This window comes from Protopterus annectens, chromosome 2.part0 (assembly GCF_019279795.1).
Source record: "Protopterus annectens isolate FY-2018-M chromosome 2.part0, PAN1.0, whole genome shotgun sequence".
NCBI lineage: Eukaryota > Metazoa > Chordata > Ceratodontiformes > Protopteridae > Protopterus > Protopterus annectens.
The window spans coordinates 1,605,874,727-1,605,902,278 of NC_056728.1; the positions used below are offsets into that span (position 1 = coordinate 1,605,874,727).

The following is a 27,552-nucleotide window of genomic DNA, read 5'->3' on the forward strand; positions in this document are numbered from 1 at the left end:
CCATTCAGAATATGGACTTAACATAATGTCGAACTGCATATGATCGAATCCATATGATCGACATTATAGATCATCAAAAACTACTAAAACACACACAAAACTACCCCCTAAACCCCCACCCCTTGCTAATTACATAGCAACCCTGAGAAGTCTGTACAGTGGGAAAGAGGACAATTTCTCTAATCCCCACGTTACCGTGATCTCAGTACAAATGCTTCAATGTCCCGTAGTATCAGTAATACAGGTTCGACCATATACATTTAACGTTAAGGAAAGCTGATATTCTAAATGGGATCTATTCGTACCATATAGGGTATTATATATGAACAATCATTATAATAAAATAAATTATATGTAGAGATACTATATGCATTTTAAATTATAAAATTATTTTAAATAAAATGGATTATCATTATTGTTAAAAAAATATATAGTGGCATGATATGTATATGTATGTATGTATATATATATATATATATATATATATATATATATATATATATATATATATAAATATATCTATATATCTATATATATATATATGTGTGTGTGTGTGTGTGTGTGTATATGGTTCTACTTTTCTTTATCGAAGTTTCACAATCTCGAAAAAGAAAAGTAAAACTCCACTTCTTCAAAATTGCACTACATCGAAAGTGCACTTTCGTGAAAGCCAATTTGCCGAATCGGAAAAAAAATAAAAAACGACAGTAAACATTATTTTGCAGAGGGGGAAGCCCCCCTGCACCCCCTACCCTCCTACTTAAATATACTAACTCCGAGATCAGGCTACAGTGGGGAAAACGATATATTTCCTTATCCCCAATGTAATGTGCTTCAGCAAATTGTCTTTCACAGAAGTGCACTTCTGATGTAGTGCACTTTCGCTTAAGTGGGTTCGACCTACTGTTTGTCGATAAAGTTTGTTTTTGACAAACAGCAGACCCATATGTGTATATATATATATATATATATATATATATATATATATATATATATATATATATATATATATATTTATTGTTTCACTTCATAATCACAAATTGCTGAAATATCAAATTTCAGCAATTTGTGTCCATGTAGCCGAAACTTCAAAATAATGAAAGTGCATAAGCATGAATAGGACTATGTCGAATTCAGGCTTATGCATTTACATTATCTTAGGCAAGTTCTTGGCTGGGATGGTGTCTGCAGTGTAAGGTGAGTGAGTATGCATGAGTGTTTTTGTAACTTGTGCGAGTAGGTTAGCGTAGGGAGGTGAAGGTATGAGTGTGTGTGTTGGCTGTGTGTAATTTTTTATTTTACTGTTTGTGCGATCTTGAAGTTAGTATATATAAGTAGGGGAGTGTGACGGGTGCAGGGGGGTTGGCTCCCCTGCATTTCTGTAATGTAAGTGTGTGTGTGGTGTTTTGTTGTATGTAATTGTTTTGTGGCGTGGGTGTTATGGTTTGTGTGTTGTGTGCTGTATGCTGTGTGTTCGATGTTGTGGTTTCGTGATTGTGAAGTGTCGGTGTTGTGATGGTTTGGATTTATACTGTCGAAATGCTGAAATTCAATATTTCAGCATTTCGGCAATATGAAGTGAAACCATATATATATATATATATATATATATATATATTTATTTATATATATATATATATATATATATATATATATATATATATATATATATATATATATATTTATATTTATATATATATATATATATATATATATATATATATATATATATATATATATTTATATATATTTTATATATATATATATATATATATATATATATATATATAAATATATACATATATTTATAAACAAGGATCTACTTCAGTTTATCGAATTAACATATGACCGATGAAATAACAACACTGAAAAGACACAACAACAAATGTTCATAAACCCGAAACTCAAGACACCAAAAAATGAGCTGCTGATGTTACACATATTTTTTTTTTGGAACCTCATAGGTTTTGAATGGAGATTGCGGTACAGTGAGGACAAGAAATTCACCCTTTTCCCCACTGCAGTGCTATCTTGGAGTTGGTATATATAATTTGCAGAGGCTGTGGGGGGGTGCAGGTGGGCTTGCCCCCCCCCCCCCACCCTGCAAAAATATAGAAAATGGTTGTTGTAAAGCTAATTAGAACACCATGTTCATTATTTCATTGGAAAGGTTATCATCTGGAAAGTGCTCTGTGTTTGCTACAGAAGTTGCTAGAAATCACGCTGTAGTTTAAAAGGACTGATATCTATTCTCCTGTAATGGATTGAATGAGTTTATTTCAATCTTGTAAGTTTAACTTTTTTGAATGTTCATTGTTCTGCAGTTTTGATGTTATCATCTCATTCTTTTCAGTTTCAGTCATACGTTAATTTGGTAAACATAGATATATATAGATATAGATACACACATACACACAAACACACACAAACACACGCGCACACACACACACACACACACACACACACACACACACACACACACACACACACACTCACACACACACACACACAAACATATATTAACAGAATTTTAAATAGAAAACAACATATAAGCTTTACAAAGAAGGTTCAAGTCTTCCTTCATCTGCTAGTAAAATGTTATTATTAGTACGTATCTTCATATGAAATACGGAGCTGTATTTTTTCTGTGGATGCACATAGTATTAAGACTGATATGATAAGAATTGATTTAAACACAAAATAAGTAAATGGTATAATAAAAGTTTGTTTTTTTACTAATAAAAAGTGATAATTTTATGTTTTTAAAGCTGTTCCACCAACTCTCTTCTGAAAGTAGCATGCATTTAATTAATAAGATATTTGGGAACTGATACAAATGAATATATTTTTTTCGCCAGTAATAAATATATATATTATTTTGCTCATATTGGTGAAGGAATTCATATAAAATTATCATTGTGGTTTATGTTCTTGCATTTTCAATCTACAGATTACTGGTTTGAAGTTACTCCAGATCATGTTGGGTTTACAGCATACAATGCCTTTATCGACACAGATATTTCAGGTTGTCAGTTTGATAATGGCCGTGTCATTAAAAAGTTTGATGAGCCTGATGTATGCTATCTACAAGGTAATAAAATTAATAATTAATTCCTCTTTTTTTTTTTTTTTTTTTTTTTTTTTTGCTGTCAGGAATTCTGAATGTTATCCACAACTATTAGTGATCCTATTCAAATGAAATTATGAGAGATGGATACACCATAACATTTCATAAACTTATTTATGAAGATAATGCATTTTGCCTGCAATGGGTCTTTACTCAGGGCCAACAATTGAGGAGACTCAATTCTCACCACTGACTCTGGTGGGGTCTATATTATAACATCGAAGTTCAAAAACTTTGAATGTTATAATCTTAAACCCTTTAGAGTGAAAGCTGACAATAGTGAAGCCTCGGAACATCGAAATTTTACCTAGGGTAAGATTTCGGTGTTCTGTTCCATGGCTTCACTATTTACAGCACTGTGGTTCGATGGTTACGGACCGGGTTTAGGGAAGTGAGTGAACGGAGGTTATGGATTGGGTTCAGGTAAGTGTGGTGCGATGGTTACGGACTAGGTTAAGGTAAGTCAGCGAATGGACTGGGGTAAGGTGAGTGTGCGGTAGTTAGGGACTTTAGGGTTAGGGTGCGGGTGAAGAGAATGTGCGGTAGTGACAGACTTTAGGGTTGGGGTGGGTTAAGTGAGTTAGGGTTAGTGCGCGGGTTAGGTAAATATGCGATTGTGTGGACGTGACGGTTAGGGTGGGGTAGGTGAGTTAGGGTTAGGGAGTGGGTAAGGTGAGTGTGCGATAGTTAAGGACCTTGGGTTTAGGGTTGGGTTAAGGTAAGTGGGTAGTTAGTGGTGTATATCTGGTTTAGTGTAAGGTTTCGTGAAGTGCATGTGTGTGGATTATTTATTTTGGTGTGCTTGAGTTGTGTGTATGTTTGTCGGAGCAGCTAATTTTTCCCCTGGGAAAAAATTTGCTATTCTGACTGTTCGGTTTTCTGGTGTTTTGATTGAATGAGGTCGATATTATAACATTCAATGTTTTTAGACTTCAATCTTATAATATAGACACCTCTGGCGAGGGATGGTCACTAAGATCAAAGATGGATGCACACAGTATTTTCAGATGTAGATCCCTGCGCCAAGCAAAATTTCTCCTAAGAACACACAGGGAGCATGCTCCAGACCTGCGGCTGGACTTTCTCTCTTCAGACCCACACAAAACTCCACACTGACCACTTTGAACTTCTATGTCCCTGTTCACAGCAGCTGATGCTCACACTTAGATATTTGAGTTTTACACATACATACGCACCTGGGAAAAACTGGCACAGATTTACTAGCTGTTCCCCTTTCTGCCTAGACTCTGAGGTAATCACACTGCCACCAGTCAGCTACTCTAAGGCTCTTACAAAGGGTACCTAATTATACTGTGTAAAAGTAATACTAATACAAATGGTAGGGTGTACACAAAGCAGCAAAGCTTTTAGGAGTGCCCACAGTATCACTAAAACAAGCATAAGTACTCTCAAGATGTTAAAAAGTATTCCCTAAAGGACCAGCCACAATGAAAGGTATTAAAATATTTAATGAAAAATAATACAATAGAAAACAGCAGAATACTGAATACAATAAACAACAGAGTTTCAACCATAGAGATATAAAAAAAAATACAACTGGATAGTTTCTCGCAGATGCAGAAAACAATACTGAACTATTCTCACTAAATGTCTCTGACTAACTAAAGAATTATTTATTTATTTATTTATTTTATTTTACATTTGTTGACTGGAATAGTCCAACTGGATATATGTCCATTTTCAGCAGAGGCCTGGGGAGAAAAGCTCCAGATAACACAAATAGAATGTAACAGATATGAGTCAAACATATTTACAAAGCCCTCTAGTAGGTAATCACAATATGCACAGTGTGTAATAGTATACAAAAACAACAGGTTGCAGCAAGCTATTATGAGCAAGAGATGAGTATAATATTAATTTAAATAAGGCATTGAATAAGTAGTGATTAATTAGGGTTAGTACAGGGGCAAAGTCAGTGCTCTTTAAAATACTGTTTGAAGCCTTTTTTGAAGAGACTTAAAAAGGTTTGACGGTAAGGTTAGATGGAAGTGAATTCCAAGTCTTACCAAGATCATTGGCAAACAGGGAGTCGTTGGCTGAGTTAATGGCTTTGTGGGTTTGGACCAACAGTTTATTGGATGATCATAGTTGCCTTCAATTACTGTATGGCTTTATGATATTTTTGAGTGTTGGATTATTTTCAGGGTGGCACAGACTTTTGTGTGCTACCATAAGCTGATTGAACAGAAGTAGGCTGGGCAGTCCTAGCCACCTAAGAAGACTGAGGTACTGACGGTGATGTGTCCTATATGTTGCGTCTATGGCAAATTTGTCAATATGGTTGTAACAGTAAGGGAGCTTACTAAGTTCAGTATTGCTCAAATTAGAGAGTATGGGGGAGGCATATAAAAGGGTAGATAGTAGGTGTGAGCGGGCGATTGCAGTCCTAGCTAATGGAGTTAGAAAAGGTTTGCTTCTATATAATGAGCAAAGCTGCTTATTAATGGTTTTTGTAGTTTTATTGCTATGCAGATCAAATTTGAGATTATTGTGCACTATTACTCCTAAAAGCTTAGTATGGTCATCTGGAGAGATAGAGGAACCATTGTTGGATGTTATGGAGAAGGAAAATGGGTGAATCTACTGGTGGGGGTAAAGAGAAGTAGTTTAGTTTTGCTGGGATTTAACAACAGACAGTGATTAGAGAGCCAATTTTCAACTCTGTTAAATGTGTTTTGTGTTAAGGTTTGTGGGTCTAAAGGGGAGGAGGCCATACAGATCAGGGTACAATCATCTACATAGCGAATTCAGGTTGCATCAGGGATGGCAGTATGAAGATTGTTGATGAAGATAGAAAAGAGTAGAGGACCTAGAACAGAGCCCTGAGGGACACCAAGGCGGCTGAGAGGTAGCAGGGTGAACACTTTGCCCTGCCATAATACAGCCTGTTGTCTGCCATTCAGATAGGATAGGAACCAATTAAAGCATGGTTATCTAGGGAGATGGATTTCAAGGAATGGATGAGTAATTTGTGGCTGACCATATCAAAGGCCTTCGACAGGTCTAGAAATAGGGCTGAAGATAGCCTTCTGTTGTTCCTATTTTGAAATATGGTATTTGTAAAAGAAAGAAGGATGGAGGTGGTGCTGTGATGTAGCCTAAAGCCATGCTGAGAGTTGGCAAGCAGACTGTTCTGAATGAGATAGTCCATAAGCTGCTTATAAACACACTTCTCCATTAATTTGGCTAGTGGTGAGAGAATGGCAATAGGTCTGTAGTTGGACAGTTCTGCTGAGCTTCCACCTTTGTGGAGTGGAATAACATGGGATATTTTCCAGATTGAGGGGATAGTTCCATCAGTTAGTGTTTTACTGATTAGGATAGAGATGGGGAATGCTATGGTGTTGGCAGCTTTTTGTAGGTACTCTGCAGGAAGGAAGTCAGCAGAAAGGATGGTTGGTTTTAGTTTTTTGATAAGGGATTGGATAAAAGTGGGAGAGACAGGTTGGAAGTTAAAGGGGGGATGAGAAGTGTGTGTGTTAGTGGTAGAGTTAGAGTGGGTGGGAGTAAGATGGTTAGCTAAGGACTGAATAGTTTCAGTGAAAAAGTTATTAAAGGCAGTGGCAACAGTTTCTGGGAATTTATGGGTATAGTTTGATGGGGTTGGGATAGCAGATTGTTCTGGATGAAGAAGTCGGTTAATACCTACCCAAAACATTTGGAGGATTGTTTTGGTGTTTAAATTAGAGGTTCTGATAGTACTTTTTTTGTCTAGCAAAATGAGTTTTTTTGTATCATTTCTAAGTTGGCGATATCTCACTTGGACGAGGGGAGCTTTAGTTGTTCAACATTTGGTCCAGGCTATATTTCTAAGTTTGATTTTTATCTTAGTTTCCTTTATGAGCCATGGAGCAGTATTAGATTTAGTCTTTATAGCAAGTGCAGGAACATGGGAGTCAAGGATGCTCAGGAATTTATTGCTAAATAAAGTTACAGCTTCATCTAGTGGTAGATTTTTTAAGACTGACCAGTTGACCAATTGAAGTTTGTTTAGGAAGTTATTAGGATTGAAGTTTTTATTATTTCTGATTGTTTTGTACGTAGTCTTGTGATGGCTTTCTGCCTTATGCTTAATAATATAAGTTAGTGAATGATCACTTAGGTCATTGGGTACAGTCCCAGCTGTATACAAGCTTGGGGTGGCTATTGATAAGTACCCAACCTAAGATACTTTCCCTGTTTGTGGGTTTACTAATCCTAGTGGGAGAGGTTATTATTTGTGTGAACGCAAACAGATTTATATGGGTGACAGGGGATTCAGCTGAGCAGATGCACCAGTTGGTGTTAAAGTCACCAAGAACAATGATTTCTTGGGGGTAGGCAGTGGATAACCATTGGAGGATATCTTTCAGAGTGCTTATTTTATTGCCTGGGGGAATGTAGACACAGACAATATTTACACTTTTATTATTGTTAATTTGCAGTTTGGTAATGAGGATTTCTGCGTTATTAAATGGGGGAAGTTGAACTGGATCTCTATTAACACAATGTATTTTTGTAAAGAACTGCTATCCCACCTCCCTTCTTAGCTGTTCAGTCTAATCGGTGTATGTTGTAGCCCAGGGGTAATACCTCATTATCGGCAGTAGTAGATTTAAGGCAGGTTTGTGTAAGACACATTATGTCTGGGGAATGAACTGCTAAGAGGGCATGCAGGTTGGGGATTTTATTATTTATACTTTGAATGTTTAAGTGAAAGGTAAGGAGAGTGTTTGCAGGACTGTTAAGGGTTAGTTTATTGATGGGGTTGGTGGTGTTGGCGCTATTGTCACCAGGTGAAGACAGGCCATGGTTGGGATGGATGTCCCCATCTGTAACAAGGTTATATTGAAATCTGATTATGAGCTTTAGAAACTTATAAATAAGTGCATAGGTTCATAGGTAGGTACTAGGCTATTGACCCGAGGGCCAAAGCAAGCCTAGCCAACAGTGTATTGGCTTATGCCACCCATGTATTGTTAAATTCCTGCCCCTCTGTCAAGCAGTGCCCCAGACATAATCCCAGGGGTGAACTTCCTATCGCCCATCCACTTATCAAGGTTTCTGTTGAATAGTGCTAATGACGAGCTCTGCTTGACGTGGGTGGGAATTTTGTTCCAGAGCATGGGAAGTCTCTGAGACACGAGTCTGTCACTCCAGCATGCCTATTTATTGTTTTGGTGAGGTTTAGGTCCCTAGAGCATGTAGCTCGGGGAGATTGGGATTTCTTCAAGTGGAGCATGTCCAACAATTCCAGGTCTGACATAGCTTTGTATGTCAGACAGAGGTCTCCTCAGAGTAAGCGGTATGCGACCGAGTAGAGTTTGAGTTTCTTGAGCCGGTCGACATAAGGCAATTGTTTGAGGCCAGTGATCCTCTTGGTGAGGCACTTTTGGGCCTCTCAAGTTGTTGTAGGTGTCTCGTGAGGTACATCCCAAACTGGGCATTGTATTCAATGAGGGGGTCTGATAAGTGAGGAGTAGGGGGGAACAATGACTTCCTTATTTCTAAATGCAAACTCTTTTGTGATTAAGTGGGCCACGTAGAAAGATTTTCTGCCCACTGTGGCAATGTGGTTATCAAAAGAGAAGTTACTATCCACTTGGGTCCCAAGGTCTCTTATCTCACTTTCTGTGTTAAGTGAACTTCCCCCTGTTTGGTAATTCATGGGTACCATGTTTTTGCCAAAGGGGATAAAAATGCACTTTTTGGCATTTAGTTTGAGGCCATGTTTTTGACACCAGGTGTCAGTCTCGGTGAGGCCCTTTTGCAGGATGTCTATGTCAGCAGGGGAATCGATAATGGCACCCAGTTTGCAGTCATCTGTGAACTTGGGTAGCCATAGACCCTTGGTGTTTGTTTGCACTTCAGAGAAGTATATACCAAGCAGGAGGGGTCCCAAGACTGAACCCTGGGTTACTCCACTTGTCACTGGTTTGGAGCCAGATCTGGAGTCAGCAACTCTTACCGAGTGGGTTCTGTCTGTGAACCAGTTGGCCACCCATCTCATGATGTAAGGGTTTATGTTAAGGTTGGTGAGTTTATCAATGATTCCAGACTGAGGGATAGTGTCAAAGGCTTTAGCGAGGCCTAGGTAGGCTGTGTGGACTACCTTGCCTTCTTCTATGGCCTTAGTAACTGTTTCAAAGAAGTCTACCAGGTTTAGGAGACATAACCTACCTTTTACAAATCCGAATTGAGTAGCATCCAGAGTTTGGAGGTTACCTATATCTTTGTTTATGAGTTCCATAATGATACGTTCCATGGCCTTGCACACCAGGCTTGTCAGGCAAATAGGTCTATAGTTCCTGGGGTCTATGGTGGTTCCTCCTTTATAGAGTGGGATAACCATTGCTGTGCACCATTCTTTGGCCACATAGCCTGTGGCGAGGCTGTGGTTGAACATGGATTTTAGGTGGGCGGGGGGCTAGTTCATTTTGGAGTTCGTGTAAGATGCATCCTGGGATGCTGTCCGGTCCCATGAATGCTGTGTTTTTGGCTTTAAAGAGTGTTGTTTTTACCTGTGTGTTTGTGATTGCCAGGGCTCTACAACCATCTGGTATAGTTATAGGCCCTTTGGTGGGTGAGGGGGAAGTAAAGTTTGCACTGAACCTATCTGCCAATACGTTGGCAATATCAGTTGGCTCTGTATATCTTGTGCCATTCTGTTGTAGTTTAATGCAGATCTGGGTGTTGCCATGGAGATTCTTGACATAGCTAAGGAATGCCGTGTGGTTGTCTTTGGAATCTGTGGCAATTTTTCTTTCAAAATTAGCTTTGGAGGATTTTATGAGTGATCTTAGTTTCTTACTGAGGCTCGTCAGTGAGTTCCTCCATACCTGGGTTTTTTCACTCTTTTGCAACAGTTTCTTCCTTCTGTTGTAAGGTTTGTTAATGGCAGGGGACCACCAGATCGGCTTCATTTTTTTGGAGGATAGCTTCTTGGTTTTATTGGGGATAGCACGATCCATGCACTCATGCAGGTGCTTATAGAGTGCATCTGTGTAGGATTCAGCAGTCATGATTATATTGACTGCATTAAACATCTGCAGGGGCATCTCAAAGTTAGTCACCTCAGTTTTGAGAAGCATGAAGTTCACTTTGGAAACGTTTTTTACGATGGTTTCCTTGTGTGTGGGTGGGGTTGGGATTTGGATATCTAGGGTGATTAGTTTATGGTCAGATCTGACAAGCAAGGAGTTGATCTTGGGCATTGAGCACCGGCCACCCATGTTGGTAATGACCAGGTCCAGAATATTGTTGCCCCTGTTGGGGGCATTGACAAGTTGATCCAGGGTGTTAGAGTTTATGAACTCCAGGAATCACTGAGCAAGAGGGTTAGTACATGAGTAGTTTTCCCAATTTATGTTGGGGTAGTTGAAATCACCCATTATTATGGTATTTGGTTGGACCCTCAATTTTTTCAATGTCCCCAGGAACAAGGAGTGGACATCTTGGGTCATGGTGGGGGATCAATAACAAGCGACAATTTAGAATGCATTTTTGCCCTGGGTTAGTTGCACTTGGATGATTTCAGAAGCATCATATTTTGCAACTAGCCTGGAGGTGTGGATGTCCATGATGAATATGGACACACCTCCACCCTTTCTGTTTCGGTTCGGGTTTTGTGGCTGAAACGTGTGGTATGAATTATAGCCTGGTAGTGCTGGGGTGCTGTAGGGAGCCTTGAAACAGGTGTCCATCACTGCACAGATATCAATGTTCTCCATTTTGAGGAGTGCATCAAGTGAGTGCATTTTGAGGTTTAGACGCCTAGTGTTGAGTAACATTGCCCTCAGTTTTTTATTTCCTGTAATTCTTATGGCAGTGGGTTTGTTTTTTAAGATAGTGCTTGTCCCTTGGATTAGATTTTAAGGTTTTAATTGGGTGATGAGGTAAAGGGGATGAGGGTTTAGATGTGTGGGGGATAGTTATGTCAGCTTACTTGTAAGAGAAGTCTGGGGTGGTAGTTTAACATTTTTGGTAGTGGAATCTGTGGTGGTACTGGTTTTCATAGGCGGTGAGGAGATAAAGGATGAGCATCAGGGGGAGTAGAGAAAATACTAGTGCTTTTGTTGATGCTAGCATAGCAAGGGGCCTGGCCATTATAGGGCACATTTTTCAACCAGGATTTGACAGGAAAGGAAGGAGAACAGTTGGGTTATAGAGAGGAGGGCCACTTGGTGATGTGTGAGATGCTGATTGGGAGGAAAAAGCAGGGGGATTGGCTAGGACAGTATGGACGGGTTGGAATAGAGAGCAGGGTGAGGCACAGAGTGAGCCTGAGTGCAGCGAGCAGAGTGGGGCTAAAGCAGACCACAAGATTTATACAACTGTTTTTCAGCTTTTCCCAGTTAGGGGTTGCCACAAGTAAAACATAAGTTTATAATGGGGATGTAACTTATTTGCCTTATTCATTTTAAAGATGGCTCCCAGATGAGTGGGTATTGATATAGCCTCCTATAAGAATGGCTTGGGGAGGGGGGTATCATTTATCAGTGTGAGATTGGGTGATTAGAACTGGTTGCAGAGGAACCGCAGCAGGAGGGAGACAAAAAGAAAAAAAAACAATTACTGTTCACTGACTGTTTACTAAAGCAAGGCAAGCAGAGATATGGTGAGCATCTTCTCACACCAAAAGCCAGATGATGTCTCTGTATGTCTGTGTGGATATGTGAGATATATGTCTTGTCAGATTCTAAAGTACTGCTGCAAGGGGTCCAAAGAAACCAGATGCTAGCTACAGGATTACATTACCTGTGGTCACCTGTCTCTGGCAGAGTAGACACACAGAGCTCTGTTAAGATCTGTGGCAGCATCTGAAAGGTATAACACAATTTCAAATGTTCCATCCATCCAGGGTTCACTGATAAACATACACATTTGATCAGTTACAACAATACAACCTAATATACATGCATGCATTCTTTCTCTTCCAGCAGGACCTACTGTTGATGCATTTTTAACACAATTAACTTTACAAATATATTTTTAGTTCAAACATCTGTATTAAACAGTATACTAATCAAATAACATAAACTTCTTTACAGACCTCTAGCTAGTTATGCTGGCATATGTATACATGTACTGCCCTACTCTCCCTGGCACAGATGGCACTATCTTATAACATCACAATAACACAAACTGTAAATGTACTACACAAATATTGTATGGAAAGAGACCTATAGAAGAGACCAGAAAACAGTCTAAGCATGGCATTTACTAATGAAGGGATACAGAGAGTACTTAAAGTGTAGTTAACAAATTATTACAGATGCCAGCAGAAACATTATGAGTATCGTTATATTATTTTTTGACTATTGTTAGACAAAAAATAGAAATGTTTCTCCACAAATAATTATTACAATCATTAAAGGCTTGTGTCGTCTGTCTAAACTCCAGCTGTAAAGTTCTCTCCCTAATACTGCTGACAGAACAAAATACCATCAAAGTGTGAAAAAAAGTAAAATCACTAGTGAATACATCTTCCTATTTTACAGTGAAGCAGATGTTATTATATTATTATTGTAATTACTTGTATAGAAATGCATGTACATTTCAGCTGGTAATTCAACATATGCTGTTAAGGGAAATGTCATGATTTTCCAGCTGCAACAGCAATTTAAATATATCAAATACACTAGGTAAACAAAGTAAAATCCTTTTTATAACGTAACAAGGCATATTTTGCATCTCAATGCGATTTTAGCAATAGTCTGAAGCTCTCCACTTTGAATTCTAACAATAGTCATGCAAACGTTACCTGAACACATTTTTCTTTTTAAACCCCTTTATTAAATTTTCTTTTAGAGCTGAGACACAGGATCTGAATTCACTAGACATAGTAAGGCCTTAAGTTTCATGCTATTGTCTGCGGAAATTCAATTGCAAGAAAATGGAAATCAGAATCTAAATTAGTTGTGACTGAAGTACTGAATATTGTAAAGGAAATAAAAAGAACCGGAAGGGATTTTTAGAAAGGGGAAGGAGTAAACTACATAGAAATAAATTAAATTTGTAGTAAAGATACATGCAGAGTAATGTTCAGGAGCAAGAGGAGTAAGGTTTAAGGGAAGGCAGGAAATAAGCAATTTACATAATGCTGCAGTGAATGCTAATTTTTAAAAAGAAGGAAAGCACACACACACACACACACACACACACACACACATATATATATATATATATATATATATATATATATATATATATATAAAAAATGCACGCAAATGAGAAACTTTAACAACTTTAACATGGTTAGTTTTCTATTAATTTATGTGTGCTGACAACTTACATAAATGAATATAAAATGATGAAGAGTGTAACATATGAGTTATCAGCTGTCAAGCCATAGGCTCATAAATTAACAATATCATGTGTGCTAGCAAGTGTGACAAAATAAGTGCTTCAGGAAATCAAATACTTCACTAATGCTTGTGTGAAAACTTCAGCTATGCCTGAGCTTACAGATTAGGATGCTTTAAAAGTTTTTTTTTTCTATAACCTAGAAGTATGTTTTCCACATAACAATATTGTAATTCTATTATAGGTTTGCTAAATCACTGGATGCTTTTGACTGGTGGATAAAGTAAAAAGAGTGCTTCATAATGAATGCCTGTTGCATTATTTATAAATCTATTTGATCTTTCTACTGACTGCAGAGGAAAGGTGTTTTGAACAAGAATACAGAACTTTTTTTTTTAAATAGCTGTGTTCTCTTTGTAAGTTTGGCTTTTTGGCTAATGTGTATAAATGCACCACTGTGCAGTGAGTGAATCGTGTTTATTAATTAATGTTCATTTAAAAGATATACAACCTCAAAAGGGGAATTTAGTCAGTAAAAAGCCAACCGCTTAAATTAATTTTCTTCTGTCATTGAGTGTATTAGTATGTAAAGCCCTTGAACAAACAAGAATGGAACACCTTGCTAACTCTCAAGAAACTGATTCTAACAGACATGATCCATATGTGGTGATCCTTACACCCAGCTTATATAATGTTTTGTCGTTGTTATTGTTGTTGTTGTTGTTGGGAATCATGATCTGACTCTCTGCACTGAAAGAGTAGTAAGGCACCATAACAAGTATTAGAAAGATATAGGGCAGGATTCACGAAGCCTCCGTGTAAGAGTTACAAGGCTTACACGGAGGCTGCAGTTAAAAGGTGTGATGTCAGCATGCCATGCATATTCATGAGGGCATGCTGACTCACACCCAAGACTAACACGGTCCGTGTAAGAAAGTAGGGGGCGTGTCCGTAGGGCAAGCCCTGCAAACGGACACGCCCCCAGAAGAGTAACAATCCCGAAAGTAAACCCCCACGACAGAGTCCATGTAAATGTCAATAAACACAACACAACACATGCCGCCACAGACTATTAACATAAAATGTAAAAATGAACATGTTATATTTTTTTTATAACTTTTAAAGATGTTAACCCGTGAGTGCGCTCATTTGCGCGGGCGTGCCCGTCGCTAAGCCACAGTTAGCAGTCAGTAGAAAAGCATATAAGATCTAAATATGCAAAGTAAGCCAAGAAGCAATAGTGTAGCGGTAGAGACGTCGGCTGAAGAGGAGGCAGTCATATTTCAAGCCCCCACAACATCAATTTTTATCCCTAGTGAAATAAGCACGAAACAATTCCCTGACATATATGTACATGTATAAAATTATTTTTATGTAAAATATAATGAAATGGGCCATGTATTATGAAGAAATGTGTGAAAAAAAAAATGTCAGAAGTGCCCATAGCTGAGCTACACTCTAACAAGCTGAGTATATCTGCCCATAGGTGAGCAGTGGTTTAACAGGTGTAAAATGAGTGCCCGGGGTTGAGCAGAGTTCTAACACACTGAAACTGTGTGCCCGTAGCTGAGCTGAGCGTAATATGCGTGCTGACAGCCAAATGACACGTAAACCAGCGTGACCTGTTTGCGCGGAGCTACGCACCGCGCCAACAAGCTAACCAATGGGCAACATTGAGCAAGCTGAATCAAAACTGCCTTTACACAGACACACCTTCTAGCCTGTGTAGGCAGTCATAAAATATAAAAAGCAATGGCCAGGCTCGAACTCAAGATACCATGCACCATAGTCAAAGTACTGAACCACTAAGCCATGACAGTTGCTCTTAGAAATGCAGTAATAGCATATATATAGGAATGAATGGAAATAGAAGCATGACAAAGCAGGTTTTGTGAAGCTGATACATTTCCAAAATGGCCAATCACAGATAAGTGCGGGAAAAATGGCATATATAAGCCCCATAGGCGGGAATACACAGCATAACTGATTGTGGAACCGATTTGCAGTCAGGATGGCAGGTGTAGGAGAGGGTAGTTGCTTCCGAGCACAGAGGTGGGGCTTTGAGGAGTCCAAATATATGGTTTGGCTCCTCGTCCATGATCATGAGGCCCAACTCATGCAGGGCCAGGTCCTGTGGGGAGCATACAAGGCTGAGGCATGGGACCGGTTGGCACATGATCTCACCAGTGCCACAGGAATACCAAGGACTGGTGAACAGGTCCATCACCACCATGCGGACCTGAAGCAATGGAAGCAGGAACAACTGAACCGTTGGATCCAGGAGACCCAGCAAATGCCCAACGCCCACTACTGAGTAAGTTACACGTAATTATTTATGTAGAAAGTTAACCTAGCTGATATTATGGAGATGTGTATTCCAATATTACTTCATTTATATTGCAGCTGCAGGTGTCCGTTCTGCGAATCGTTGAGCCTATGCTGATAGGCTTGTGCGGTTGCACCACCAGGCAGGTTAGTAATTCTCTCCCTGTAACTGTTAAAAAATATAAGTATGACAGCTTGCAAGAGTGCAGTGTAGTCACCTATTAATATAAAGTGCAAGTAAACAGTGTAAGAGAGATTCTGCTAGTACTGTGTGATTACATAAGTGTGATGCAGCCTGTAATCCAAAAATAAAAATGAAACAAGTCTGAAATAAAGATGTACCACCTGTAATATAATAGTACATAACCTGCAGCAGGCTGAAAATTACAGCTACACAAGCTGAGTAAAACACATGTGTGAAATATATCCCCATTTAAATTCTGAAACATGACACAAGTGAGACTGTTTGAGACTGTTGGAAAGGATTGTTATAACCAAGTAAAACATGTCAATAAAGCCTAGAATTAAGTACCATCCTGAATTGTAAAAATAAAACAAGTGAGAGTGTGAGAAAGAGGTATGAATCCACCAATAAAGTTGTAATAACTCCTGAATAAAGTATACTGCAGTCAGTACAGAATTAAATAAATGTGACAGGCACAACCAAACAGCAAAATGTGTGGAATAAAGTACTGAAGCTGGAATGTGTGTCCCACAATCTGGATATGTTGCTCTCAGTTTGCAATATGCAGATAGTATGGTTGTATGAAATACCAAACATCCACAGTTGTCTAGAGCCATATAAAGCAAATGTAGCAGGATGCTGTAGCTGAACAGAGCCAAATATGAATGTGTATGAATACAAATAAAATGTATATTGATGTAGCAGTAACATTCCTATCACCAACATGCATAAGTTTACACACAGGAAAATGCAGTCAGACCTGTAGTGTGTATATATCTGCAGCTAGTAGAAATGTACAGCATATGTATAGGTATTTGAAGTTGTTAATGAAATATTTCTTCACCCTACCCTATAACCACAAATAATCCATTCCACGTGAAATGGGTATGTGTATTCACAATTAACTCCCCTGGACAATTGTCCTGTTGGTTCATACATATTTGCATGTACGTTGATGCATGTGCCCTGTTCATACATCCAAACCTGATGGCCTGTTGCCATCACTCAACCCTGCATGTTGTTGGATTGTGTATATTATGCATGTGTTATGCTTGCTGTTCAATGGCTTGAATTTATGGGTTTTTGGTTAATGGGAATACTAATGCATGCTGTTACAACTAATTGTGAATGGTATTGCACGTTACTAACCCAAATTGTCATTAAATAATGCAAAACATAGGATGACAGGGAAGGCGGGTTCCAGCGGACCCACCTCTCCCACCTCAGCTGGCGAGTGCACCTGGCAGTAGTGCCCAGGCCGGACCCTCCTCCGGTGGCCCTGTGCCACCTGCGGGTGGAAGCACTGCAGGGGATGGGGCTCGTCCCACCTCTGCAAGAGTGGCCGGAGGAGAACATCCAAGTGGACCCTCCGTAGTGTCCGGACTGTGGTGCGTAGGGAGATCAGGCACTCTGTGCTTGGGCCACTACGCCAGCTTGAGGCACGGGTGGCACAACTCATGGGCGTGCCTGCTGCCCATCCTACACAGCCCCCAGCCCAGCCCCTTCCTGGGCAGTGAAGGCACAGTGGCAACTGCCCATGGGTGGGGATCTCAGTTCTACTGTTGCCATCTGTGGGCTCATGGGCTCAAGATATCCAAACATCCGTCCACGTCAATTGTGTAACCCCCCACATGTGTCATACACCACCCCTGTATGCGTCTTGTTTGTCTTGTCTGTTAACCTCCCCTACCTACCTCCCCAGCTATACTGACTTCCTGTACCTGACATACCACCCTCACCTGAAAAAAAAAAAGGGGCATTCTGTACCCACAAAAAAATTACGCCCCATACATAGCTGCCCATTTTGCACACATGTCTGCTGGACATGTAAACTGTCAATTACAATTGGCTGTGCAACAAATATTATTGTTGTCCTCACACCGCTCTCAGGGGTGGAAGGTTTCAAATTTCACACCAAATTACAAACATATGCATAGCTGTTGCTGACGAAGAAATGGGCAGCTATGGGCCTTTCCTACATCCCTCCTGCAAAACCCAAGCTTGTTTTCCTACTGTCCTACCCTCTTTGTGCCCCCTTTTTCACCACTTTCCTATCTCCCCATTTTCTTTTCTTTAAAAGAAAATAGCGCTGGTGTGCGACAGAGTAAGCACTTTTAAGCAGTAGTAAGCGGGTGTGTGCTTCTGTGCGCTTAGCTGAGCATGTGTGCATGAAGCTAAGCGACAGAGCACATGCGTGAGCTCCACGCAAACCAGTGCTAACCCGCTTACAACTGCTTAAAAGTGCCTTAGTCACTCTGAATGACAAGGCCTGTAGTTTTCTCAGCAGCAAAATACAATACCTCCGTCAGTCTCGAACCCAGGACTTTGGAAACACTAGTCTGCATGACTTACCACTACGCCATGACTGCTATACAAGGACATTGTGCTGAAAGAAATATATCATAAAATAGTAGGAAGTAATGTAAAGGGAATACAGCAAGTCTAGTACACAAAGCATGTCATGTATATTTACTGTCAAATCTAGTGGATTTGTAAACTAGTACTGTGTGATGAGAAACAGCCATGCTAGTTGGTAGCTACTAGGTAATAATGTCACAGTAGCATCTGGCAAGTCACACACATACTCAGAGCAGGATAAACACTACCATAGTTGAATAGTTAAGAGCCCAGACATAGCAACTGTAACTGAGTTACAGGGATGTCCCTGATGTGAAAACAAATGTCAACTGTGCCCCACTGACACCCTGTGAAATGTACTAACAGTAGGCAGAAAGGTGTAACTACACATGCAATGGTAACTATGAATTACTGAAAGTATGCACCACTTGCACGTCACAAATGGTGTAGTAATACATATGCTCGAAATAACCCACAGTCACAACTGCAGAATATCAGAATATTTCATTGGAGTATCCCACTGATATGTACCATTCCATGAGGCTGATAAAAGATGCACCTGAGAGTATTTGAGGCCTGCTCAGCAGCATGATCAAATACCCTTGTAAGTGTCAAGGCCCACACCATGGCCAGACCACACTGCCTGCAGTAACACCCTACCACAACAAACACATAGGGAATTGCTGCCCAAACAGATTTAGCAAGCATTACAAGCTGTGAATGTAAATGGAAAATAGGAAAGCCATAGCAACACATTACAGGAAAGACACCTAGCAGGCATACAAGGAGTGAATGTAAAGGCCAGATATTGAAGCCATAGCAACAGATTGCAAGAGCCACTGCTATATACCAATTACACCACAATCCCCACAGGAAAGCACACACACCCATATACACAGTATTCCTAGTCGTAGGTGTCAGTTTACATACACACGGAGAAGAGGACACTGGAGGAAGGAATACTCAGCTTACAGAACAACATGCATTGCAGTGTCTACAACACAGCCTGAAATATGAGAGACATACCAACCCTTACACTCACAGAACAGTGTCCACAGCAAACCAGCATGGTCCCCACCCTGATAATCTGAAAGGGCTACGCCTGCCTAACAGACCTTTTTATAGCACTGTCCTGAAATCACAGTGAGAACTGAAATCACTACACAACAGGCTGCATGCAATTAGTAAATGCTGGCTAACAATTGGTGCAGAGGCCATCACACGGACATGTGCAGATACCTACAAAAGCATCCTGTACTCCCAGTCCACACATGCGATACTTTCATTGCACCTGCTGGAGGTAGAGAGAGAGGGGGGGGGAGAAAGAAAGAAAGAGAAAGAGAAAGAGAAAGAAATAAAAATATTAAAAAAAACAGTAACAACAAAACAAAGAGGTTGACAGCAGGCCAAGTAACTGCAAGCCTACGCAAACAGCTGCAACAAACACAGGTAATGTAAAGTAATAGTATAATAGTCTACATACTGTGAACCCTCCAGATGTGTTATTGGTCTGTATCTATGTATATGAAGATGTGCATAGGGCCAGGGACATATTGCAACTGTCACTGAAGGCTCTACATACATATGTATGTGAAGGTAGCTATGTGCACATAGCAATGTAGGTTGTAGTGCAATGTACAAGTAGGTTGTACAGTAATGGATGTTTATCAGTACGTTACTGTGTGTATACATATGTGGAACTAAAAAGGAGTATATATATATATATATATATATATATATATATATATATATATATATATTTATAGGTTCATAGGTTCATACTAGGCTATCTGCCCTAGGGCATATATAAGCCTAACCAGAATGTGTTTGGCTTTCGCCACCCATTTTAAATTTATTTTGCTATGCCCTTTTTCGAGGTTAGTATACTATGCCTCTGTCTAACAGTGACACAGAAGTGATACCCGGGGTAAATGTACGATCTCCCATCCACTCATCAAGATTCCTCTTGAAGAGAGTCAATGAAGGACTCAGCCTAACCTGGACTGGGATTTTATTCCAGAGAGAAGGGAGCCTCTGGGTTATGAATCTGTCCCTCCAGCATGTCCTATTTATTTCAGTGCTGAGGTTCAAGTCTCTCGAGCGCGTAGCTCGATGGGATTTGGATTTTCTGAGGTGCAGCATGTCCATTAATTCCGGGTTCGACATGGCTTTATACGTCAGGCACAGATCGCCTCTGAACAGGCGGTATGCCACTGTGTAGAGCTGGAGTTTCTTTAACCGAGCAGCATATGGCATCTGTTTGAGCCCTTTGATCCTCTTGGTGAGGTACTTTTGGGGTCTTTCCAGTTGCTGCAGGTGTCTGGTAAGATACATCCCAAAAGGGGCATTGTACTCAATTATGGGCCTGATGAGGGATGAGTAAAGAGGCACGATGACCTCCCCTGATCTAGATGTGAATCCCTTCATAATTAGGTGGGCTATATAAAATGTTTTTCTAACCACTTTGTCCACGCGGTTGTCAAATGAGAGATTGCTATCAACTTGGGTCCCCAGGACCCTAATTACTTCTTATGTACTTAATGGATTACCACCTATGTGGTAATTTGTGGGCACTTTGTTTTTGCCAAAGGGGATGACTATACACTTTTTTGCATTTAGCTTGAGGCCATGGCCCTGGCACCAGTTGTCTGTTTCTATGAGGCCCTTTTGGAGGATTCTTGTTTCGGCTGGAGAGTTGATTATGGCGCCCAGTTTGCAGTCATCTGCGAACTTGGTCAGCCACAGTCCTTCCGTGCTGGCCTGTACCACCGAGAAATATATACCGAACAAGAGCGGTCCCAGGACTGAGCCTTGTGGGACACCACTTGTAACTGGTTTGGAGTCTGACATGGCTCCAGCAATTCTAACCATGTGGGTTCTGTCCTTGAGCCAGTTTGCAATCCATCTAGTGACATAGGGGTTTATATTTAAGCTGGTGAGCTTATCTATAATGCCCGAGTGGGGTATTGTATCGAAGGCTTTTGCGAGGTCCAGGTAGGCTGTGTGGACCACCTTCCCCTCATCAATGGCCTTGGTGACTGTTTCAAAGAAATCAACCAGGTTTAAGAGGCAAGATCTGCCCTTAACAAAGCTGAACTGGGTAGGATCCAGTGTCTGTAGGTCCCCAATATCTTTATTTATGAGGTCCATGATGATCCTTTCCATAGCTTTGCAGACCAAGCTAGTCAGGCTTATAGGGCGATAGTTTCCAGGATCCGTTGAGGCACCACCTTTATGGAGAGGGACCACTGTTGCTGTACGCCACTCTTTGGGCACATATCCTGTAGTAAGGCTGAGATTGAACAGTAGTTTTATGTTGGGTTTAGCTCTTCTTGGAGTTCATGTAGGACGCAGCCCGGGACACCGTCTGGTCCCATTGATGCTGTGTTTTTGCTTTGGAGAGGGCGGCTCTTACCTGAGCATCTGAGATGTCAGGGGGGGCAGCACTCTGCTGGGATAGATATTTGCCCTTTTGGTGGGGAGTGGGGGGGAGCTTGCGCTGAACCTGTCAGCTAGGATGTTGACAATGTCTGTGGGTTCGGTGTATTTTTTGTCATTTTGGACTAATTCTGAGCATATCTGGGAATTACCGCCCAGGTTCCTAACGTAACTAAAGAAAGCCTTGTGATTATCCTTAGTGTCCTGTGCAATTTTTCTCTCAAAGCTAGCCTTAGACCATTTTATGAGTGCCCATAGTTTTTTGCTAATACTGATCAGTGATGCCTTCCCTTTTTGGGATTTTGCTCTATCATTTAGTAGCTTCCTCCTTCTATTGTATAGTTTGTTTATGGCTGGGGTCCACCAGACAGGACGTCTGCCTTTGGAGGATTAGGTCTTGGTTTTATTTGGGATCGCATGATCCATGCATTCCTGAAGGTGTTCATAGAATGTGTTTATAAAGGATTCTGCGATCTGGGCCGTATTTTCCACAGGCCCGGGGGCTTTGAAGGATTCCACCTCGGTTTTGAGGAGTGTGAAATTTGCTTTAGAGAAGTTTTTCACTATGGTTTTCTGGGCAGGGGGTGGGGTCGGGATGTGAATATCCAGTGAGATTAGTTTATGGTCTGATCTTACCAGTGAGGGATACACTTCTGGTCTGGAGCATAGAGTCTCCATGTTGGTGAAGATCAGGTCCAGTATGTTTTCCCCTCTTGTGGGAGTGGTAACAAGTTGTTCCATAGCATTTGAGTTTATAAATTCTAGGAACCTTTGGGCTAGGGTGTTGGAGCTAGAGTAATGCTCCCAGTCTATGTTTGGGTAGTTGAAGTCGCCCAATATAATGGTGTTTGGAGAGACCTTCATATTTTCCAGTGTTCTCAGGAAGGCCGAGTGGGGTTCCTGGGTTTGGAAGGGTGGTCTGTAGCAGGCTATAAACTGGAAGGCAGTTTTACCCACTGTTAGTTGCACATGGATAGTCTCTGATGCTTCGTGCTTTGCCACCAACCTGGATGTGTGGGTATCTTTGATGAATATCGATACTCCCCCTCCTTTTGTGGTTCGGTCCAAGTTTTGGGGCCGAAAAGCATGGTATGAGGTATAACCTGGTAGTGTTGGGGTGCTCTCTGGAGCCCTGAACCAGGTTTCTGTTACTGCACAGATGTCGATGTTCTCCATGCTAAGGAGAGTTTTGAGTGCGTGCATCTTGAGGTTTAGACTTCTGGCGTTGAGTAGCATTACTCTTAGTTTCTTATCCCTTGTGATACCTATGGAGGTGGGTTTGTCTTTTGAGCCTTGCCTAAAAAAGGCACTATGGGGGTAGCAAGAGCCTTTGCCAATATCCGAAAGCCCAGGGGTGACAGGTGCAAGCCGTCCCTAGCGAAGCATCGTGGCTTGTCGAGCATATCATCCCAAGCTGACAGGCATTGGATCCCCTTTGAATGACACCAGTACTTAAGCCAATTGTTGAAATTGATCATCTTGTCTTCATATTGTGGCGTCATTCTTGGTGAGGGTAAGATGCTACTCAAGGTCAGGGTCATATCGGCCTGGGCTACATGCTCAGACAGCTCCTCTATGTCTCTTTTCATGTAGTCCAGGGAGGTACATCTCAGGTCATTCACACCAGCATGGACAATGACTGAGTCATATTTGTACTTGCCTTGGAGTGACCTGAGTGCTTGTGTTATGTGGCGGATCCTAGCGCCCGACAGGCTGCTCACCGTGACCCTCTCCTTGTTCAGCCTGGTGAGCGGGACGTCAGTGTGTCTGACGATAGAGTCACCTATTACAAGTGTATCAGGTGTGTTGTTTAGTCTTAAGGGCTGTGACTGTTCGGCACACTGGCTTTGTGAGATATGTGTTGCACGTGTTTTGTTTTGGGGTAGCAGTTGCTTGGGTGTCTGCTTTGGAGGTCTCTGCTGCTTAGGTAGATCTTTATTTAGAGCCTCCGAGTATGTTTTTGTGTGATTATGTGTTTGGTTTGCTGTCGTGGTAGGTCTATGTGAGACTGGAATTGTAGTGAGTGTGGTTTCCTTCTCCTCCTGACTGGTTATGCCAGTACTGAGTTGAGAGAGCTTAGCCTCCAGTTTGGCTATATGGTTGCATCTCTCACATGTGTTGGAATTTGTTGGGAGGAGGAGAGGGTTGTCTGTGTACATGAGGCAGTTGTAACATTGCTTCAAGATTCCCAGTTTCACCAGCTGGACCAGAGAGGAGACTGACAACTGACCTTTGGACATGCTAGAATAATACTGGGAATTCCTTTATAATTGAAAACAAGGGCCAGTGGGGAGTGAGGGTGTAGTGCTTTTAATTTTTAGTGCTGACTTATATAATTGCTTTAGTGAGCAAGTGCCAGGTAAGTTAAGTGCAATGTGTTACAGGTAACTTAAATGCAAAAATGACAAACAGTAACTTTCTTTCAAGTGAAACAAGGAAATAAGTACAGTAAGCAATGCAGATATCACTAGTGATCCACAGAAGCACTGAGAAGCCGCATATTAGGTGGAATTAGCGTTCCAGGGAAATAACAAGCAAACAAACAACAAGCATTTAAACAAAGCTAGATTCAGCAGGCCCGGATCTAGTCTATGCTACAGCAAACAAGGTGTACCAATTTCAGTAAGATACAGTTCAAATATTCAGGCACTATAAACCTTTAACCAGAAATTCCCAGCTCAGAAGGGCAGAGTCCAGCATCTTCTCCCACAAGAGTGCAGACCACGAACCTTCTTAATGTAAAATAACTAGCCTGAAGCCCAAGTGCTTAAACCAGAACTAATACACTTTAAGAATAACAGACACTGGGCTCTCAATCAGCAGTTCCCAACTTAGAAGGATGAAAGCTACCTATCCTGCCACCACAGTGCATGCCACAAACCTTCCTAATGTAAAACAACTGGTCTGAAGCCCAAGTGCTTAATCCATAACACTTAGAATGATAGCTGCACTTTAATCAAGTTACTACCAAGCAGTAATAAATACAATTGAATACTTTAGAGAATGCCTGGATTAGTGCTCAAGTTACACAAACAAAGCTAGATCCAGCAGGCCCAAATCCAGTCTATGCCTCAGCAAAATAGGTGCACCAACTTCAGTAAGAAGCAGTTCAGATATGCATGCACGATAAGCCTTTAACCAGAAATTCCCAGCTCAGAAGGGCAGAGTCCAGCCTCTCATCCCACAAGAGTGCAGACCACGAACCCTCTTAATGTAAAATAACTTGCCTGAAAGCCCAAGTGCTTAAACCAGAATTAATACACCTTTAGAATAACAGACACTGAGCCATCAATCAGCAGTTCACAACCTAGAAGGATGTAAGCTACCTGTTCTGCCACTACAGTGCAGACCACAAACCCTCTCAGTGCAAAACAACTGGTCCGAAGCCCAAATGTTTAAACCAAAAGGCTTAGAATGAGTTACACCAAGCAGTAATAAATACAATTGAGTACTTTTAAGATGATGCAAAAGTAAAATAATGTAGGTAGAAACACAAGTACAGTAAAAGCAGGTGAATTTTTTTTTTCTGAACAAGTGCTGAGATCAAAGAAACAGATTTGAGTGCTGAAACTAGAAAACTGGCTAGTTATAAGAAAAAAAAAACTAAGCTAGAAGGCTTCCCTCCAACACAGAAGGGCTTGGGGGCTCAGAAGCCTACAAATAGTCTATACCACTCAACAGGAAAGGCAGGAAACAAGCTTAAATTTTTTTTCTGTTTCCCAGATGCTCTCTTTGTACACAGTAGGAGTGCCTGAAATTAGAATATGATCTCACTGCACTCAGTTGAGTGAGCAAATGAGATGGGCCCAGAAGGAGTATCCAAACACAAATTTACAAGAGGGGCGGGCAGTTTCAAGGCCACTAAGATTAACACCAAAACAAAAACAGGGAGAGTGGGTGGGACTAACTGAAACTGAAGAACAGAGTCAAAACTTCCAGTTCAGTTAATATTCCTGCAACACAGTTAAAATCAATTTAAATACTGTTTTTTTTTGAAAAAAAAAGTGCAGATAAAGGTACTTAAATTCTCTTATACGTCCAGTTGAATACAGTTTGTTCTTAGCCGGCCAACGCTGAGGTTTTTAAGCAGAAAATATTTCACACTGTACCACTTAAAAGGCAAGGACAAGAAATCAAAGAATGTGGCTACCCCCACACCTGTAATTACTAACAAATAATAAAATTCAGCAAACACTGACTAACTTCCAGTTCAGTTAATATTCCTGCAACACAGTTAAAATCAATTTAAATACTGTATTTTTAAAAAAAAAGTGCAGATAAAGGTACTTAAATTCTCTTATACGTCCAGTTGAATACAGTTAGTTCTTAGCCAGCCAAAGCTGAGGTTTTTAAGCAGAAAATATTTCACACTGTACCACTTAAATAGGCAAGGACAGGAAATCAAAGAATGTGGCTACCCCCACACCTGTAATTACTAGCAAATAACAAAATTCAGCAAACACTGACTAACTTCCAGTTCAGTTAATATTCCTGCAACACAGTTAAAATCAATTTAAATACTGTATTTTTGGGAAAAAAAGTGCAGATAAAGGTACTTAAATTCTCTTATACGTCCAGTTGAATACAGTTAGTTTTTAGCCGGCCAAAGCTGAGGTTTTTAAGCAGAAAATATTTCATACTGTACCACTTAAATAGGCAAGGACAGGAAATCAAAGAATGTGGCTACCCCCACACCTGTAATTACTAGCAAATAACAAAATTCAGCAAACACTGACTAACTTCCAGTTCAGTTAATATTCCTGTGACACAGTTAAAATCAATTTAAATACTGTATTTTCTGAAAAAAAAAGTGCAGATAAAGGTACTTAAACTCTCTTATATGTCCAGTTGAATACAGTTAGTTCTTAGCCGGCCAAAGCTGAGGTTTTTAAGCAGAAAATATTTCACACTGTACCACTTAAATAGGCAAGGACAGTAAATCAAAGAATGTGGCTACCCCCACACCTGTAATTACTAGCAAATAACAAAATTAATCAAACACTGACTAACTTCCAGTTCAGTTAATATTCCTGCAACACAGTTAAAATCAATTTAAATACTGTATTTTTTGAAAAAATAAGTTCAGATAAAGGTACTTAAACTCTCTTATACTTCCAGTTGAATACAGTTAGTTCTTAGCCAGCCAAAGCTGAGGTTTTTAAGCAGAAAATATTTCACACTGTACCACTTAAATAGGCAAGGACAGGAAATCAAAGAATGTGGCTACCCCCACACCTGTAATTACTAGCAAATAACAAAATTCAGCAAACACTGACTAACTTCCAGTTCAGTTAATATTCCTGCAACACAGTTAAAATCAATTTAAATACTGTATTTTTTAAAAAAAAAGTGCAGATAAAGGTACTTAAATTCTCTTATACGTCCAGTTGAATACAGTTAGTTCTTAGCCGCCAAAGCTGAGAGTTTTAAGCAGAAAATATTTCACACTGTACCACTTAAATAGGCAAGGACAGGAAATCAAAGAATGTGGCTACCCCACACCTGTAATTACTAGCAAATAACAAAATTCAGCAAACACTGACTAACTTCCAGTTCAGTTAATATTCCTGCAACACAGTTAAAATCAATTTAAATACTGTATTTTTTGAAAAAAAAGTGCAGATAAAGGTACTTAAACTCTCTTATATGTCCAGTTGAATACAGTTAGTTCTTAAAGCTGAGGTTTTTAAGCAGAAAATATTTCACACTGTACCACTTAAATAGGCAAGGACAGGAATTCAAAGAATATGGCTACCCCACACCTGTAATTACTAGCAAATAACAAAATTCAGCAAACACTGACTAACTTCCAGTT

The 27,552-nt window shown here is 40.3% G+C and overlaps 1 protein-coding gene across 2 annotated transcripts in view; it reads left to right on the forward strand.

The window, feature by feature from the left end:
* The window catches only part of LOC122793553 (cytosolic phospholipase A2 gamma-like), a 679,208-nt gene that overhangs the window by 300,499 nt on the left and 351,157 nt on the right, over window positions 1-27,552 (forward strand). For both annotated transcript variants that reach the window (XM_044061702.1, XM_044061703.1), the window contains one exon: window positions 2,951-3,091. In XM_044061702.1, coding sequence (XP_043917637.1) covers window positions 2,951-3,091 — 141 coding nt within the window. The remainder of the gene's footprint in view (window positions 1-2,950; window positions 3,092-27,552) is intronic.